At 35.0% G+C, this 16,612-nt stretch overlaps 1 protein-coding gene across 1 annotated transcript in view; it reads left to right on the top strand.

The window, feature by feature from the left end:
- Window positions 1-16,612, top strand: part of Cfap47 (cilia and flagella associated protein 47) — a 262,175-nt gene that overhangs the window by 81,553 nt on the left and 164,010 nt on the right. The window contains exons 28-31 of the mRNA XM_085838136.1: window positions 377-523; window positions 1,593-1,821; window positions 2,886-3,107; window positions 15,356-15,437. Coding sequence (XP_085694262.1) covers window positions 377-523; window positions 1,593-1,821; window positions 2,886-3,107; window positions 15,356-15,437 — 680 coding nt within the window. The remainder of the gene's footprint in view (window positions 1-376; window positions 524-1,592; window positions 1,822-2,885; window positions 3,108-15,355; window positions 15,438-16,612) is intronic.

Raw genomic sequence — 16,612 nt, forward strand, 5'->3', positions numbered from 1 at the left:
TTTCAAATATTATCCCCTTTCCTGGTTTCTTGAGTATCAACTAGGAATAGGTATTTGTGTTAGCAACCCCTTTATGTCTTTTATATTATAATTCTAATTATTTGATGTAGCAACATTTAAAATGTTTTACATGTTTTGTTCTAAAGATAATATTGTTCATTTTTCTACTGATATGACAATCATCAAATAAATTTCATTAGATTTAGGGACCCATACCACCATTTGTGCCATTTTAATTTATTAACTCATGTGATAATAAAATTGATATTTAGAGTTTCTTTTACTGTTTTATGTGAATTATGAAATACAAGTTAAATACCATATTAAATTTACAAAAATTTCTTTGGCTAACTATGCTCTAATTTGTCATTTGTAGAAAAACAAGGAAATATTACAAAGCCTAGAGGCAGTTTTCTGGTTCCACGTAGAGATTCCAAATCATTTGCTTCACCGAAAATGAAAAGAGGATCTCTTGTTCCCAAGTTTAATGATGCTGAAGTTATATGTGGGAACCTATTTGTTGGTATGTGAAAAAGTATAGTGTGCTTATCAAATCTAGTCAATGATATAATCTTAATGTCAAAACATAGCTATTTTGAACAATAAATTCATTAAAAATTACATGGGTTTATCAAAGTCAGAGTGGACCATCTGCTCTCCATAAGTTTTTAATGAATATCAATAGACATTCTCTACATTTATAGTATTCTTAGTGCCTCAGTAATATTATATATGCCAAAATTTGTATCTCTTACTTCCATTAATTAAGTAGCTGAGTGCAAAAACCTAAGAATAGTTTTTTGTTTTTTTTTTTTTTTACATTTAACTAAAATGTTAAATATCCTGTTGATTTCACCCTTATAACTTATTTGTAACATTATAAGTAGCTCCTGTATGGAGATTGTGAATTGCAGATTTATGGGTTTCAGTACATGTTCTATTTGGATTCCAGGTTGCCTATCTTACAAAGTAGTAAGCATAGGTAATGTGAGAGTTTGGTATTTTTTAAGATTAACATCAAATATTTTTTATATAGGTCTGTGTCATATGTTTAAACTTAATTTTTATTGATTGGAAAAATGCAACTTCAATAGTGTGAATCTGTATTTTTGTGATTATATAAGAAAATACTTTTAATAAAATACAATATAATAATTTATACTCATTAAAGTTTACATAACACAAAATATTTTGTTATATTTGTGTATTACTCAGAAAGACATTTTGAATATTAGTAGGTATTTTGTTTTTGTAACTCTTTTAGCTAAAGTCTACTTGTATAATAAGCAATAGTAAAGAAATGTAAATAAGCTTTTATTATATAAACAAAAGTAAAGAGGCATATTTTGAGGATATTTCCTGAAAAGTATAAAACATCACTTTTTTCTATATTTAATAAATGTACTTTAAACATTCTGTATATTTGGAAATAATAATGTAATAATTATTTGAAAATATAGTAAATATAAAATATTTTGAAGAGAATAGAAAAATGTGTTGACAAGGTTTAATTTTATCGATTACAAGTAAAGTTAAGTAGAGGAATACTCTGTGTTCAAATAATAATATTGTACAACAAATGTGGACTCTAGGGATGGAAATTTCACGTGATTACTTTGACTCAGATGAAAGTATTGCAGAAAGATTATATGCTAAACAACTGGAAAATGAAGAGAAGTATCAACAATTCTTTGCACCCGAGGAAGGATCGAAGGCTTTTGACTATTTTCAGAAGGTTGTGAATGCAGCTCAGACATGGTTCAGTCTGTTTGGCTGGCCAGAAGGACCCCATTCTCTTTCTATTCCTGAGACAATAAGAAGGTGACATTTATATGCTTTATATTTTTTTTTATTTTGCATTTTTAAAAGTATAGTGTCCTTTAATCATTTTCAATGAAACAGACTCAATTAATTTATGTAAACCAATGAATTATTTGGGGAATATGGAGGCCAGAATGATGCAATTATAAATTCTGTGATTCATGTGTACTTCTTCAACATAATAGTTTTGCTTTAGATTAACTTATTAGTGAGCCATTAATTATATAAGATAATATTTGATTGTGAACTTTACATAGATTTAGTGTCCTTTGGTCTTATTTGCTTACTTGTGATGCTTTTGTAACCATCACACTGGCCTCCTTCATCTTTTGATGTTGTCTCTTCCATTTTGTCACACGCCCTTTGCTTTTTCTTCTTTAATTTAACCTTGACTGATATTTTTCTCCTTTTCCTATGCAACCTTTGTAGAGAAATTTTAATCTAGCAATATGGCTATTCTGGCAAGGTATCACATCCGAATAACTTCTAAGTCTGGCTGATCCAACTGGAATGACCCACCTTTATTCCCACTGGCTGAAATACAAACACAGCCTTAGCATATACCTGTAAACTCTTAACAGTGTAGGTAGAGTTAGTTTTTAGAAGGAAGTAGCCATGTTTGAAAGTGTCATCTAATTGAGGGGCATATATCAGATGATGTATGATATGTATTTAAAATTTTATATTACATGGGAACCTATAGAAATCATATTTAGATTATACAATGCAGGATTGTACACAGTGAATTTAAGTTACTTACTATATTAACATGCAGTAAGATCAGGAATCAACCCTTAATGTCTTCTCTTAAACCCAGTCTGTTTCCAATCCATTCCTTCAGCACCTCAATTGTAGCATTAGTGATATATGTGCAAAAGAGATGGTATAATGTCTTTGGGAATATTTAAAAATTTAATTTGTGCTGACAAACAATAACCACATGAATTGCATTTTAAAATGTATTGCTCTCTCTACCTTAATATTATTTGTTTTAGTTATTGATTATATTTTTGTGTAAAGTGACATTTTGAGACTGATGTTCATTTATTCCTTTTAACTTATAGGGATGTGCAGAAAATACAATTCTATTCAACATCCTCACCACCCAAGAAATATTCCAGACAGTATGATTTTTCCAAATATAATAAGACAATTTATGATGTGATACTTCACTTGAGTGGAAAACTGCCACCTGGTATTAACTCAAGCCAGTCCTTACCCGTGGATAACGTTGAAAGGGTGATGCAACTCCATTTGCAGCATGCCTCACTTCTAGACTTTATCACGTAAGAGCTAACTTTTCTTAGATTAAACATGTAATCATGACTTTCTTGAATTGATAAATGGATAGACGTATGAGTGCTTGGATAGACTAGAGATAATAATTGGTCTTTAGCTTAAATATCTCTTGCTATACACATTGTAATATATATTGTAGTAGTGAAGCATACACTATTTAACTAAGTACCCCATGAACTTTTTGGATGCATAATCTAGTATACTACTGCTCAAACTTCATCACGTACCCAGATCATTAGGTTGGCCTGTTAAAACAATTTGTTCACAGTTACCCACAAGGTTTATGATGCTAATTTAGGTGAACTATAAGTTGTGAGATGATGTTTCTGATCCTATCCCATGGCCTATTTTGCATGCATATATGTGAAAATCCAGCGGTTAAAAAATGAAAATTAAAAATAACCTTAGATTATTGGTAGTATCATCTTAATTTATGGATATTAGAAACTTCTGGTTTTCATAGTTAAGGTGGGACTATTAAAGCATAAGGCTGGGGAGAAGTTCCATAAATGCTAATAAATTATAGCATACAAGTTATTGTGAGGTCTGTATTACTCTACAGCTGTTAATTGACAAGTTGCCATAAAATTAAAAGGCAGTGTTATTTTGAAATCTGTGGACAAGGTTGATGAATTTATATGCATTCTTTTAACTTCATTTTCAGCATTCCTTTTTACTTGAAATCCCCACACATAGATACTGAGCATACTCTTTCTTCATAGTACTGCCTCGTTAAATTTCATTTTATAAAGTTTATGCAAATATATACATATACAAATATTTACATATTTGTTTCCTCAATTATGACTGAAAATAAAGAGGAAAGATTAAGAATACAAGTGAAATAATATTCTTTTTAAAATGTGTTCATTGGGAAATTTGAGCCTTTTCAAGTTAATGCTGGTTATGATGTTGAGCAAAACATTTGTTATGATTTCCTTATCATAGTAATCTTTATTGTCTTATTTTCTTCATGGCCTAGAAAGAGAGCTACACATTTTTTTCAGAACCTTTTCTTTATGTAAGATATGTATCTCTTCTGATACATATGAAGCTAGAGACACGAGCTCCGGGGGATAATGGTTAGTTCATATTGTTGTTCTACCTATAGGGTTGCAGATCCCTTTAGATCCTTGGGTCCTTTCTCTAGCTCCTCTACTGGAGGCCCTGTGATCTATTCCAATAGATGACTGTGAGCATACACTTCTGTGTATGCTAGGCTCCAGAATAGCCTCACAAGAGACAGCTATATCAGGGTCCTTTCAGCAAAATCTTGCTAGTGTATGCAATGGTGTCAGCGTTTGGAAGCTGATTATGGGATGGATCCCTGGATATGGCAGTCTTAAATGGTCCATCCTTTCTTCACAGCTCCAAACTTTATCTCTGTAACTCTTTCCATGGGTGTTTTGTTCCCAACTCCAAGAAGGGGCACAGTGTCCACACTTTGGCCTTCATTCTTCTTGAGTTTCATGCGTTTAACAAATTGTATCTTATATCTTGGGTATCCTAAGTTTTTGGGCTAATATCCACTTATCAGTGAGTACATATTGTGTGAGTTCCTTTGTGAATATGTTACCTCACTCAGGATGATGTCCTCCAGATCCATCCATTTGCCTAGGAATTTCATAAATTCATTCCTTTTAATAGCTGAGTAGTACTCCATTGTGTAAATGTACCACATTTTCTGTATCCATTCCTCTGTTGAGGGGCATCTGGGTTCTTTCCAGCTTCTGGCTATTATAAATCTGGCTGCTATGAACATAGTGGAGCATGTGTCCTTCTTACTGGTTGGGACATCTTCTGGATATATGCCCAGGAGAGGTATTGCAGGATCCTCCGGTAGTACTATGTCCAATTTTCTGAGGAACCACCAGACTGATTTCCAGAGTGGTTGTATAAGTTTGCAATCCCACCAACAATGGAGGAGTGTTCCTCTTTCTCCACATCCTCGCCAGCATCTGCTGTCACCTGAATTTTTGATCTTAGGCATTCTTACTGGAGTGAAGTGGAATCTCAGGGTTGTTTTGATTTGCATATCCCTGATGATTAAGGATGTTGAACATTTTTTCAGGTGCTTCTCAGCCATTCGGTATTCCTCAGGTGAGAATTCTTTGTTCAGTTCTGAGCCCCATTTTTTAATGGGGTTATTTGACTTTCTGGAGTCCACCTTCTTGAGTTCCTTATATATATTGGATATTAATCCCCTATCTGATTTAGGATAGGGAAAAATCCTTTCCCAATCTGTTGGTGGCCTTTTTGTCTTTTTGTCGGTCTCTTTTACCTTACAGAAGCTTTGCCATTTTATGAGGTCCTATTTGTCTATTCTCGATCTTACAGCACAAGCCATTGCTGTTCTATTCAGGAATTTTCCCCCTGTGCCCATATCTTGGAGGCTTTTCCCCACTTTCTCCTCTACAAGTTTCACTGTCTCTGGTTTTATGTGGAGTTCCTTGATCCACTTACATTTGACCTTTGTACAAGGAGATAGGAATGGATCAACTCACATTCTTCTGCATGATAATCACCAGTTGTGCCAGCACCATTTGTTGAAAATGCTGTCTTTTTCCCTTGGAAGTTTTAGCTCCCTTGTCAAGAATCAAGTGACCATAGGTGTGTGGGTTCATTTCTGGGTCTTCAATTCTATTCCATTGGTCTACTTGTCTGTTGCTATACAAGAACCAGGCAGTTTTTATCACAATTGCTCTGTAGTACAGCTTTAGGTCAGGCATGGTGATTGCACCAGAGGTTATTTTATCATTGAGAAGGGTTTTTGCTATCCTAGGTTTTTTGTTATTCCAGATGAATTTTCAGATTGTCCTTTCTAATTTGTTGAAGAATTGAGTTGGAATTTTGATGGGGATTGCATTGAATCTGTAGATTGCTTTTGGCAAGATAGCCATTTTTACTATATTGATCCTGCCAATCCATGAGCATGGGAGATCTTTCCATCTTCTGAGATCTTTAATTCCTTTCTTCTGAGACTTGAAATTCTTATCATACAGATCTTTCATTTCCTTAGTTAGAGTCACACCAGGGTATTTTATATTATTTGTGAATATTGTGAAGGGTGTTGTTTCCCTAATTTTCTTTCTCAGCCTGTTTATCCTTTGTGTAGAGAAAGGCCATTGACTTGTTTGAGTTAATTTTATATCCAGATACTGCACTGAAGCTGTTTATCAGGTTTAGGAGTTCTCTTGTGGAATTTTTAGGGTCACTTATATATACTATCATATCACCAGCAAAGAGTGATATTTTGACTTCTTCCTGTCCAATTTGTATCCCCTTGATTTCCTTTTGTTGTCGAAGTGCTCTGGCTAGGACTTCAAGTACTGTGTTGAATAGGTAGGGAGAAAGTAGGCAGCCTTGTCTAGTTCCCGATTTTATTTGGATTGCTTCCAGCTTTTCACCATTAACTTTGATGTTGGTTACTGGTTTGCTGTAGATTGCTTTTATCATGTTTAGGTATGGTCCTCGAATTCCTGATGTTTCCAAGACTTTTATCATGAATGGATGTTGGATTTGTCAAATGCTTTCACCAAATCTAATGAGATGATCATGTGATTTTTGTCTTTGAGTTCGTTTATATAGTGGATTGTGTTGATGGATTTCTGGATATTAAACCATCCCTGCATCCCTGGAATGAAACCTACTTGGCCAGGATGGATGATTGTTTTGATGTTTTATTTAATTCAGTTACCTAGAATTTAATTGAGTATTTTTGCGTCGATATTCATAAGAGAAATTGGTCTGAAGTTCTCTATCTTTGTTGGGTCTTTTTGTGGTTTAGGTATCAGAGTAATTGTGTCTTTATAGAATGAATGGGTAGAGTACTTTCTCCCTATTTTTTGGAATAATTTGTGAAGAACTGGAACTCGTTCGTCTTTGAAGGTCTGATAGAACTCTGCACTAAACCCATCTGGTCCTGGGCTTTTGTTGGTTGGGAGACTATTAATGACTGCTTCTGTTTCTTTAGTGGATATAGGACTTTTTAGGTCATTAATCTGATCCTGATTTCACTTTGGTACCTGGTATCTTTCCAAAAATTTGTCCATTTCATCTAGGTTTTCTAGTTTTGTTGAGTATAACCTTTTGTAGAAGGATCTGATGGTGTTTTGGATTACTTCAGGATATGTTGTTATGTCTCCCTTTTCATTTCTGATTTTGTTAATTAGGATGCTGTCCCCGTGCCCTGTACTGAGTTTGGCTAAGGGCTTTCTATCTTGTTGATTTTATCAAAGAACCAGCTGCTTGTTTGGTTGATTCTTTGAATAGTTCTTCTTCTTTCCAGTTGGTTGATTTCGCCCCTGAGTTTGATTATTTCCTGCTGTCTACTACTCTTGGGTGAATTTGCTTCCTTTTGTTCTATAGCTTTTAGATGTGTTGTCAAGCTGCTAGTGTGTACTCTCTATAGTTTCTTTTTGGAGGCACTCGGAGCTATGAGTTTTCCTCTTAGAAATGCTTTCATTGTGTCCCATAAGTTTGGGTATGATGTGGCTTCATTTTCATTAAACTCTATAAAGTCCTTAATTTCTTTCTTTATTCCTTCCTTGACCAAGGTATCATTAAGAAGAGTGTTGTTTAGTTTCCACGTGTGTTTTGGCTTTCTATTATTTATTTTGTTATTGAAGATCAGCCTTAGTCCATCGTGATCTGATAGGATGCATGGGACAATTTCAATATTTCTGTATCTGTTGAGGCCTGTTTTGTGACCAATTATATGGTCAATTTTGTAGAAGTTACCATGAAGTGCTGAGAAGAAGGTATATCCTTTTGTTTTAGGATAAAATGTTCTGTAGATATCTGTAAATCCATTTGTTTTATAACTTCTTTCAGTTTCACTGTGTCCCTCTTTAGTTTCTATTTCCATGATCTGTCCCTTGATGAAAGTGGTGTGTTGAAGTGTACCACTATTATTGTGTGAGGTACAATGTGTGCTTTGAGCTTTACTAAAGTTTCTTTAATGAATGTGGCTGTCCTTGCATTTGGAGCATAGATATTCAGAATTGAGAGTTCCTCTTGGATGATTTTACCTTTGATGAGTATTAAGTGTCCCTCCTTTTTTTGTTTTGATAACTTTGGGTTGGAAGTCAATTTTGTTAGATTGTAGAATGGCTACTCCAGATTTTTTCTTTGGACCGTTAATTGGCAAATTGTTTTCCAGCCTTTTAGTCTGAGGGAGTGTCTGTTTTTGTCCCTGAGGTGGCTTTCCTGTAAGCTGAAAAATGTTGGGTCCTGTTTGTTTTTAATGGGGAATTGAGTCCATTGATATTAAGGGATATTAAGGAAAATTAATTGTTGCTTCCTAATATTTTTTGTTGTTAGAGTTGGCATTCTGTTCTTTTCACTGTCTTCTTTTAAGTTTGTTGAAGGTTTACTTTCTTGCTTTTTCTATGGTGTGGTTTCTGTTCTTGTATTGGTTTTTTTGGTTTTTTTTTTAGTTGTTTTTTTTTTTTTTTTTTTTTTTGTTGTTATCCTATGAAGGGCTGGATTCGTGGAAAGATATTTTGTGAATTTGGTTTTGTCATGGAATACTTTGGTTTCTCCATCTATTTTAATTGAGAGTTTTCCTGGGTATAGTGGCCTGGGATGGCATTTCTGTTCTCTTAGTGTCTGTATAACATCTGTCCAGGATCTTCTGGCTTTCATAGTCTCTGTTGAAAATCTGGTGTAATTCTGATAGTCCTGCCTTTATATGTTAGTTGACCTTTTTCCCTTACTGCTTTTCATATTCTATCTTTATTTAGTGCATTTGTTGTTCTGATTATTATGTGTCGGGAGGACTTTCTTTTCTGGTCCAGTCTATTTGGAGTTCTGTAGGCTTCTTGTATGTTCATGGGCATCTTTCTTTAGGTTTGCGAAGTTTTCTTTCATAATTTTGTTGAAGATATTTGCTGGCCCTTTAAGTTGAAAATCTTCCTTCTCATCTACTCCTATTATCTCTAGGTTTGGTCTTTTCATTCTATTCTGGATTTCCTGGATGTTTTGAGTTAAGATCTTTTTGCATTTTGCATTTTCTTTGATTGTTGGGCCCATGTTCTCTATGGAATCTTCTGCACCTGTGATTCTCTGTCCCATCTCTTGTATTTTGTTGCTGATGCTCGCATCTGTTTCCAGATCTCTTTTCTAGGGTTTCTATCTCTGGCGTTTCTTCACTTTGGATTTTCTTTATTGTGTCTACTTCCCTTTTGTTCATTTCCATCACCTGTTTGGATATGTTTTCCTGTTTTTCTTTAACGACTTCTACCTGTTTGGTTGTGTTTTTCTGTTTTTCTTAAAGGACTTGTAACTCTTTAGCAGTGTTCTCCTGTATTTCTTTGAGTTATTAAAGTCCTTCTTGATGTCCTCTACCATCATCATGAGATATGCCTTCAAATCCGGGTCTAGCTTTTAGGGAGTGTTGCTGTGCCCAGGACTGGGTGAGGTGGGATTGCTGGGTTCTGATAATGGTGAGTGGTCTTGGTTTCTGTTAGTAACATTCTTACCTTTTGCCATCTGCTAATCTCTGGAGTTATTTGTTATAGTTGTGTCTGGTTAGGGCTTGTTCCTCTCATGATTCTGTTAGCCTCTATCAGCAGACCTGGGAGACTACCTGTCTCCTGAGTTTTAGTTGTCAGAGCACTCTCTGTAGGCAAGCTCTCCTCTTGCAGGGAAGGTGCACAGATATCTGGTGTTCTGACCTGCCTTCTATCAGAAGATGAAGTCCTGAAACAGGGCCTGTTCCAAAAGCTCTTAGCTTCTGTAGTCCATACTCTCACCTGTGCAGACTAGTCTCGGAGGGTTCCGGGAACCAAGATGGCTCCCCCAGGTGCTCTGTCAAAACCCTCCAGGCTCAGGGGGGACCCCTCTCCTCTGGCAGGGAAGGTGCCCGGATGTCTGGAGCCTGAAACTGCGTTTGCCTCAGAAGCTGTGTGGCTTCTGCCTGTCCCAGAAGCTGTTAGCTTCTGTAGTCCACACTCTTACCTGTGCAGACTAGTCTTGGAGGGATCAGGCAACCAAGATGGCTCCCCCAGGTGCTCAGGCAAAGCCCCATCCCGGGCAGGGAGGACACCTCTCCTTTGGCAGGGAAGGTTCCCTGATGTCTGGAGCCTGAAACAGGGTCTGCCTCAGAAGCTGTCCTCTAGGGACCTTGGGGTTGTCTGCCAACTCCGTGTCCAAGGTGACCTGGTGCTGGTGCCAACTGGAAGGGATTTGTGACCCTGGTCAGGCAGGGTTTTCTGCTTTCCTAATGCTGTCTCAGGTCCCACAAGATTGGATTGGAACAGAAGTTGTGTTCCACTCACCTGTGGTCCTAAAATCATGTGGAGAGTCCTCTAGGGACCTTGGGGGTGTCCTCTGACACCGTGCCTAGGTGACCTGGTGCTGGTGCCGACTGGAAGGTCTTGAGCTAGAAACTTTTAAGGTTCAAAATGTGACTAAGTTCAAGAAAGATTTAGGCAGTCTTTTATACAGTTTACTATTAAGTATATCTCTGAGATGTGATAGGTGCCTAGCCTTGAACTCGCCCTATGAATAACAGGTTATGTGAGTAGTGGGGAGTAGTTAGTCAGTGAAAGGGGATCTCTTGATTCTTGTTATGTCTGAGAGAAGGGATGCAAGGCACCCTTCTCTGAAAGAAGTAGCATGTGCTTTATTGAAAATGTCATAGTGTCTAAGAATCTGTTGTATGTTAACTCAGAACATGACCATGGCACAGCAGATGGGGTTACATGCATAAGATAGGAGGTACAAAATTAAGCCAGGTAATAATCTGGCACAATTGAGGGAAAGTATCAAAAGTCCTCATAAAACTTCTGAGGAAAGATCAGTCAATTATTTACTTTATTGTATAATATATATATGAAAAATGTACTCTGGTAGATTGCTCTTGCTCCCGGGGATTGGCTCAATACCAGGTTCATGACTGCACCATTGGCTCAATACCAGGTTCCTGACTGCACCATTGAATGATCTCAGTGTGTTATTAAAGAAGGAAGGAGCTCATGAAAATCCAAATAGAATATTTTTGTAGAAGGATCTAGGAGAAAGGTAGGGTGGAGTTTGGAGTGTGTGTGATCAAGATACTTTGTAGACATTTATGAAATTAAAAAAAAAGAAAATATTTAAAAACTATCATGAACTTACATGTACAGAGAAATGCACGTGATTACCCTACTCCTATCTTATTTAAGTGCAAATGCATAACAGATCCAGATTCAGAGAGACCTGAGAAGATTTGGTAACCCTTCTATCTTAGTTTGGGTTTTATTGCTTACAAGAGACTGGTGTCTAAGGCAACTCTTATAAAGGAACACATTTAATTAGAACTAGCTTACAGGTACACAGGTTTAGTCCATTATCATCATTGCAGACACAGATGATGCTGGAGAAGATGCTGAGAGTTCTACATCTTGATCAAAAGGCAGCAGGAGACTGTATTTCATGCAAGGTAGAGATTGACCTCAAAGTCTGCCCCTACAATGACATACTTACTTGTAAGGCCACACCTCCTAATAGTGCCACTTCCTATGGTCCATGCCTTCACACTCTTGGGTGTGTACACCTATTTAAACCATCACACCTCCTTTAGAAAAAAAAAATAATTCTTTGGAAACAGGAAAATTTGTGTATGGCTTTACATGGTATTGTGAATTTAAGGATGGCCGTAGTTGAAATTGAGTCTTTACTAATTCTTCCCTGAAGCGATCTTGTTTCTGATATTTTTCCACTAACAACAGAGAGAGATTCATGAAGCCAATTGGCATTAACCAAACACAGCTTATATGAATTTTAAAGTTTTTATTTTTTTCTCTAAATCTCTAAGGTTCTTAAAACTCCTAGTACTATAACCCTTCAATACAGTTCTATGTGTTATGGTGACACAGAAACATAAAACTATTTTGTTACTCTTTCATAACTGTAATTTTGCTGCTGTTATGAATAGTAATGTAAATATCTGATATGCAACCCCCAAAGGGATCAAGACCCATACATAAGTTGAAAACTGCTGCTCTAAATGCAGCCAAGGTGATAATGGGAAAATTAGATCAGTTATAGAAAATAACAAAATTACAATTATGTAAATTTTAACTGTACTGTACTTTTATGCACTGAATTGTGTGCTACTCAAAATTCCTGTGCTACAGAAGTAAGTCCTATGATGACAGTTTATAGACAAATGATCTCTAAGTTAAGTGAGATCAGAGACACAGGTAGGACTTTTGTCCTTATAAGAGAATGGGAACTTTATTAAAATGTTGACATTTTAAAATAAAATGTTATATTTTTCCTTTTAATTTACCATTTTCTACTATAAATCTTCAGTGGACTAATTTAGTAAAGTAAACTCACTATTTAAATAAGACAAATTTTTGATACATGTGCTTAAAAATGGCATTTATATAACTTAATGTACTATTTACTTGGTGCAAAAGAACGTTTAAATATTTAGCTCTATGGCACTTGTGATGATTGCATTATTTCCCAGAAGCATTGACATTAACATTGCTCATTCTTGTTTTGACATTTTATGATGTGAGCATTTCAGGTATGGGAGAATGATTTTGGCATTAAAGCTAAGCCATTCATATTTAATTGCTCTTTATCTGCAAATACATGCCTGTCAGGGTATGATGACTGTGATAAAAATTACTTAACATTTAGAAATTGGCAGCATGGTTAATGAAATTGGGCCATTAATCCAAGATATGTGCATATGTCTTATCAAGGAAACAAATGTATTAAAATTCAGAATGCTATTGTAATTATAAATGCTATTTGCCTCACTTCTTTTTTTTTGGGGGGGGGGGATTATGAGACACAGTTTCTGTGTATAGCCCTGGCTGTCCTAGAACTTACTTTGTAGACCAGACTGGCCTTGAACTCAGAAATCAGCCTGCCTTTGCCTCTCAAGTGCTGGGATTAAAGGCGTGTGCCACCACCACCTGGCTTTGCCTTACTTCTTAAATTGGTAACTCAGAGGGTACAGACTTTTGCATAGGTAAGAACCTGATATAGTTCTCTCTTGTGAGGCTTTGATATATATATATATATATATATATATATATATATATATATATATATATATATATATCTCCCTGGTGAGGCTATGCCAGTGCCTGGCAAATACAGAAGTGGATGCTCACAGTCATCTATTGGATGGAACACGGGGCCCCTAATGAAGGAGCTAGAGAAAGTACTCAAGGAGCTAAAGGGGTCTGCAACCCTATAGGAGGAGCAACAATATGAACTAACTAGTACCCCCACCCCCCAAGTTTGTGTCTCTCATTGCATATGTAGCAGAGGATGGCCTAATAGTCCATCAATGGGAAGAGAGGCCCTTGGTCTTGCAAAGATCATATGCCCCAGTACAGGGGAATCCCAGGGCCAGGAAGAGGGAGTGGGTGGGTTAGGGAGCAGGGCTGGGAGAGGGTATAGGGACTTTGGGAATAGCATTTGAAATGTTAATGAAGAAAATATCTAATAAAAAAAAAGAAGAAGAAAGAACCTATTTAGTGGTTATATGAGTCATGTTTAGAGATTAAGGTAGAATTTTAAAGATCTCACTGTTTGAAAACTTCTTAGAATTGATTAAATTGGTATATTTATTCTTATTCTTAAATACTCATTGTGAACTTAGAATGTGCAAGCAGTACATCTTTATAAAAATATAACTAAATATGTTATTAAATATAATTTTCTATATGGTAAAAATTAGACATAACATTTATTGGTAAGACATAAACATAATAACTGTGGAGTCATAAAATTGGGCCTTGAGAAATATTCAAAATGAAAAAACAAATGTGAATATTAGTATCAACAAATACATTAATCATCCTCAACTTTTACACAGCTATATTCTGCTGGACAATAGAGTACTCATCAAAAGTTATCTTCCTTCTTGAGAAGCTCACATTTAATTTGTCCCGTTTCATTAACTTGCAAATAGCCTTTGTTATAAATGATAACTTGCTTCTGAAATACTGCATTGCTTTAGTCACAAGGAACTATTCTAGTTTCTGCATATGTCTCTGAGTTGTCTTTTGTTTTAATCTGAAGATATTTCATAAGATTTGAATTTAATAGGAATATGTATACTGTAATTCTTATTTTGGCCTTAGGTTGCTCATTTCTGCTAATGAGTAGTGTTATAAAGGGAAAAAAAGACTTTATGTAACACTGTATTAATTTAATTTTGATGGACGTTTGTAGGCATAATATACATAAGGTAAGAAATGGCTGAAAAATCTCAAACAATAGATGTTGGGTGTTTGCTTCTTGTATTAGTGTAGACTAGTCAATAAACATATAGGATTGAAGAACTCTAGAACTCTGCTAACTACTTCAATTTCATGAGTCCCCTTCCTCACATTTCTATTATGATTCATGAGTAAGACTGTCAAGGTATTGATTTTCAGTGCCATCTTAAACTTTTCTTCCTGTCTTTTTCCTCCTCACTTCTCTATAACCACAGGAATAAACTGCTGAAGATATATCCTGTATTGAGCATTAGTTGTAGAGTTGTTCATTAATGCTGTTCTGCATAATGCTTCTATGTGTTCACTAAATGAGTTAAACACCCAGATCTTCACTAGAAAGCACTTTGCAACTTAATGTTCTTGATTTCTGCTTTCTGGTTCTATTCATAGGCATCCATATAAAAGAGAGCAGATTAAATTACTTTTGAAATTTTACTGTTGAAATAGTATGTGTATGTATTCACTTGTTGAATGTGGTCAATTATACATATGCATAATTTAAAATTTATTAGTTTTCACTATCACAAGTTTATACAATAAACTATTACATAGTATTCATTATGCCATTTGGAAAAATGATAGTTGATTAATAGTTTATATTACATACAGTTTTAGGCCTATCAGATGATAGTCATTCATTTGAATTAGATTACTAATGATCTCATAGGTTAATTTTTTTGTACTTAAGCATTTTTATAGATATTTTTGAAAGACTAGTTGTTAGGAAAATAATAAAATATTGCCTTGACCGAAAAGACACAAATCAAAAGTCACTACATATTTAGACAATGTATGAACATAGATAAGTGTGATTATAAACATTAAGTTCCTTCTTATTAATCACATTTTATAAAAGTAATATCATGTATAATTTCATTATTAAGAGATTTTAAATTAATTATTCAATTAACATAGCAAATACAACATTATTTAAATAATTTAACTGAAAGTCACATCAAATATTTATAATAATTCTATAATTTGGTGTTTTCTTTTAGTGCTCAAGGTGGATGCATTTCTCATGTGCTGCCAGAATTTTTGCTTGAACCAAAAGATTATATGAAGTGGCTGGAAATTACAGTAAGATAATTTCTAGGAATAATATATACAGACATTAAATTTATTAATATGTGGTCTTTTAAAAATGAGTCCAGTTTAGAAATTATATCTAAAATATCCTAAAGCTGAAGCCTGTCTTAACAGCTAGTGTGTGTGAATGTGTTTGTATATGTGTGTGTGTGTGTGTGTGTGTGTGTGTGTGTGTGTGTATGTGTGTGTGTCTGTGTCTGTATGTGTCTGTGTGTGAAAGGGTAAGGGCATTGATTAAAATTTTTATTAGATACCTATACAAAAATTAATTAATGGAATTCTTTTCTTGCAGGTTTATGTGTATTATATGCCTGTATGTATGTGTATATATATACATATATATATATATATATATATATATGTTTATGTGCATGTGTATGTGTACAAGTCTGTGTGTATATGAAATCTCATTTGTGTTCATGCATATGGAAGCCAGGGGGTGATGTGAATTCATTCTGTCTTATAGATTAAGACAGACTATCAGGCTTTTGTATTTGACGCTAGACAGAGATGATTCTTTTTTTTTTTCTACCTCGCCTTATTGCTTTAGTGGATCCCACTTGTCTGCCTTCTGGGAAGTAATACTAAAGGCAAGCCACTACTCTTACCCCACTTTAAGTGGGTCCTGGAAATTCAAACGCTATTCCTCATGCACACATTATATCTACTGAGGATGTACAAAGGAAAAATGCATAGGCCTATGAAATTTTATCTTTAAATATAAATTATTTTGTCTAGGAAATATTATTTAATTTTACAAAGACTTGATACTACCCTTTTTGTAGTATTAAGAGAGAGCAGAGACATTAAATAAGAAATGCATAGTTTTTTCAAAGTATGGAGTGTATTTTATGAAAACCTCTTGCTGACAGAATTATTTTTTTAGGTAAGTTATTTTTAGTTGTGGAAGTCCCTTATTTAACCATTTGACATGGTAAAAAGAATCAGGTACCTGTATGATGGTCTTATGTTGAGTTCTTGTGTGTTATTTAAAAGTGTGTGGATTTTCTGGACTCCATTCAGGTGAACTTTGTTTCTCTGTCCATCTCTTCTACTAGAGATGGCAATAAGAAATGTAGGAAGAAATATAAATGGATAACTTTTATCCCTTGCAATTCTCTGTGTGCACGGTTTCAATGCTTTCACAGAGTTAAACATCTTGATGA

The sequence above is a fragment of the Mus caroli genome, unplaced genomic scaffold (assembly GCF_978045245.1).
Source record: "Mus caroli unplaced genomic scaffold, Mus_caroli_1 scaffold_5, whole genome shotgun sequence".
In the NCBI taxonomy this organism is placed as follows: domain Eukaryota; kingdom Metazoa; phylum Chordata; class Mammalia; order Rodentia; family Muridae; genus Mus; species Mus caroli.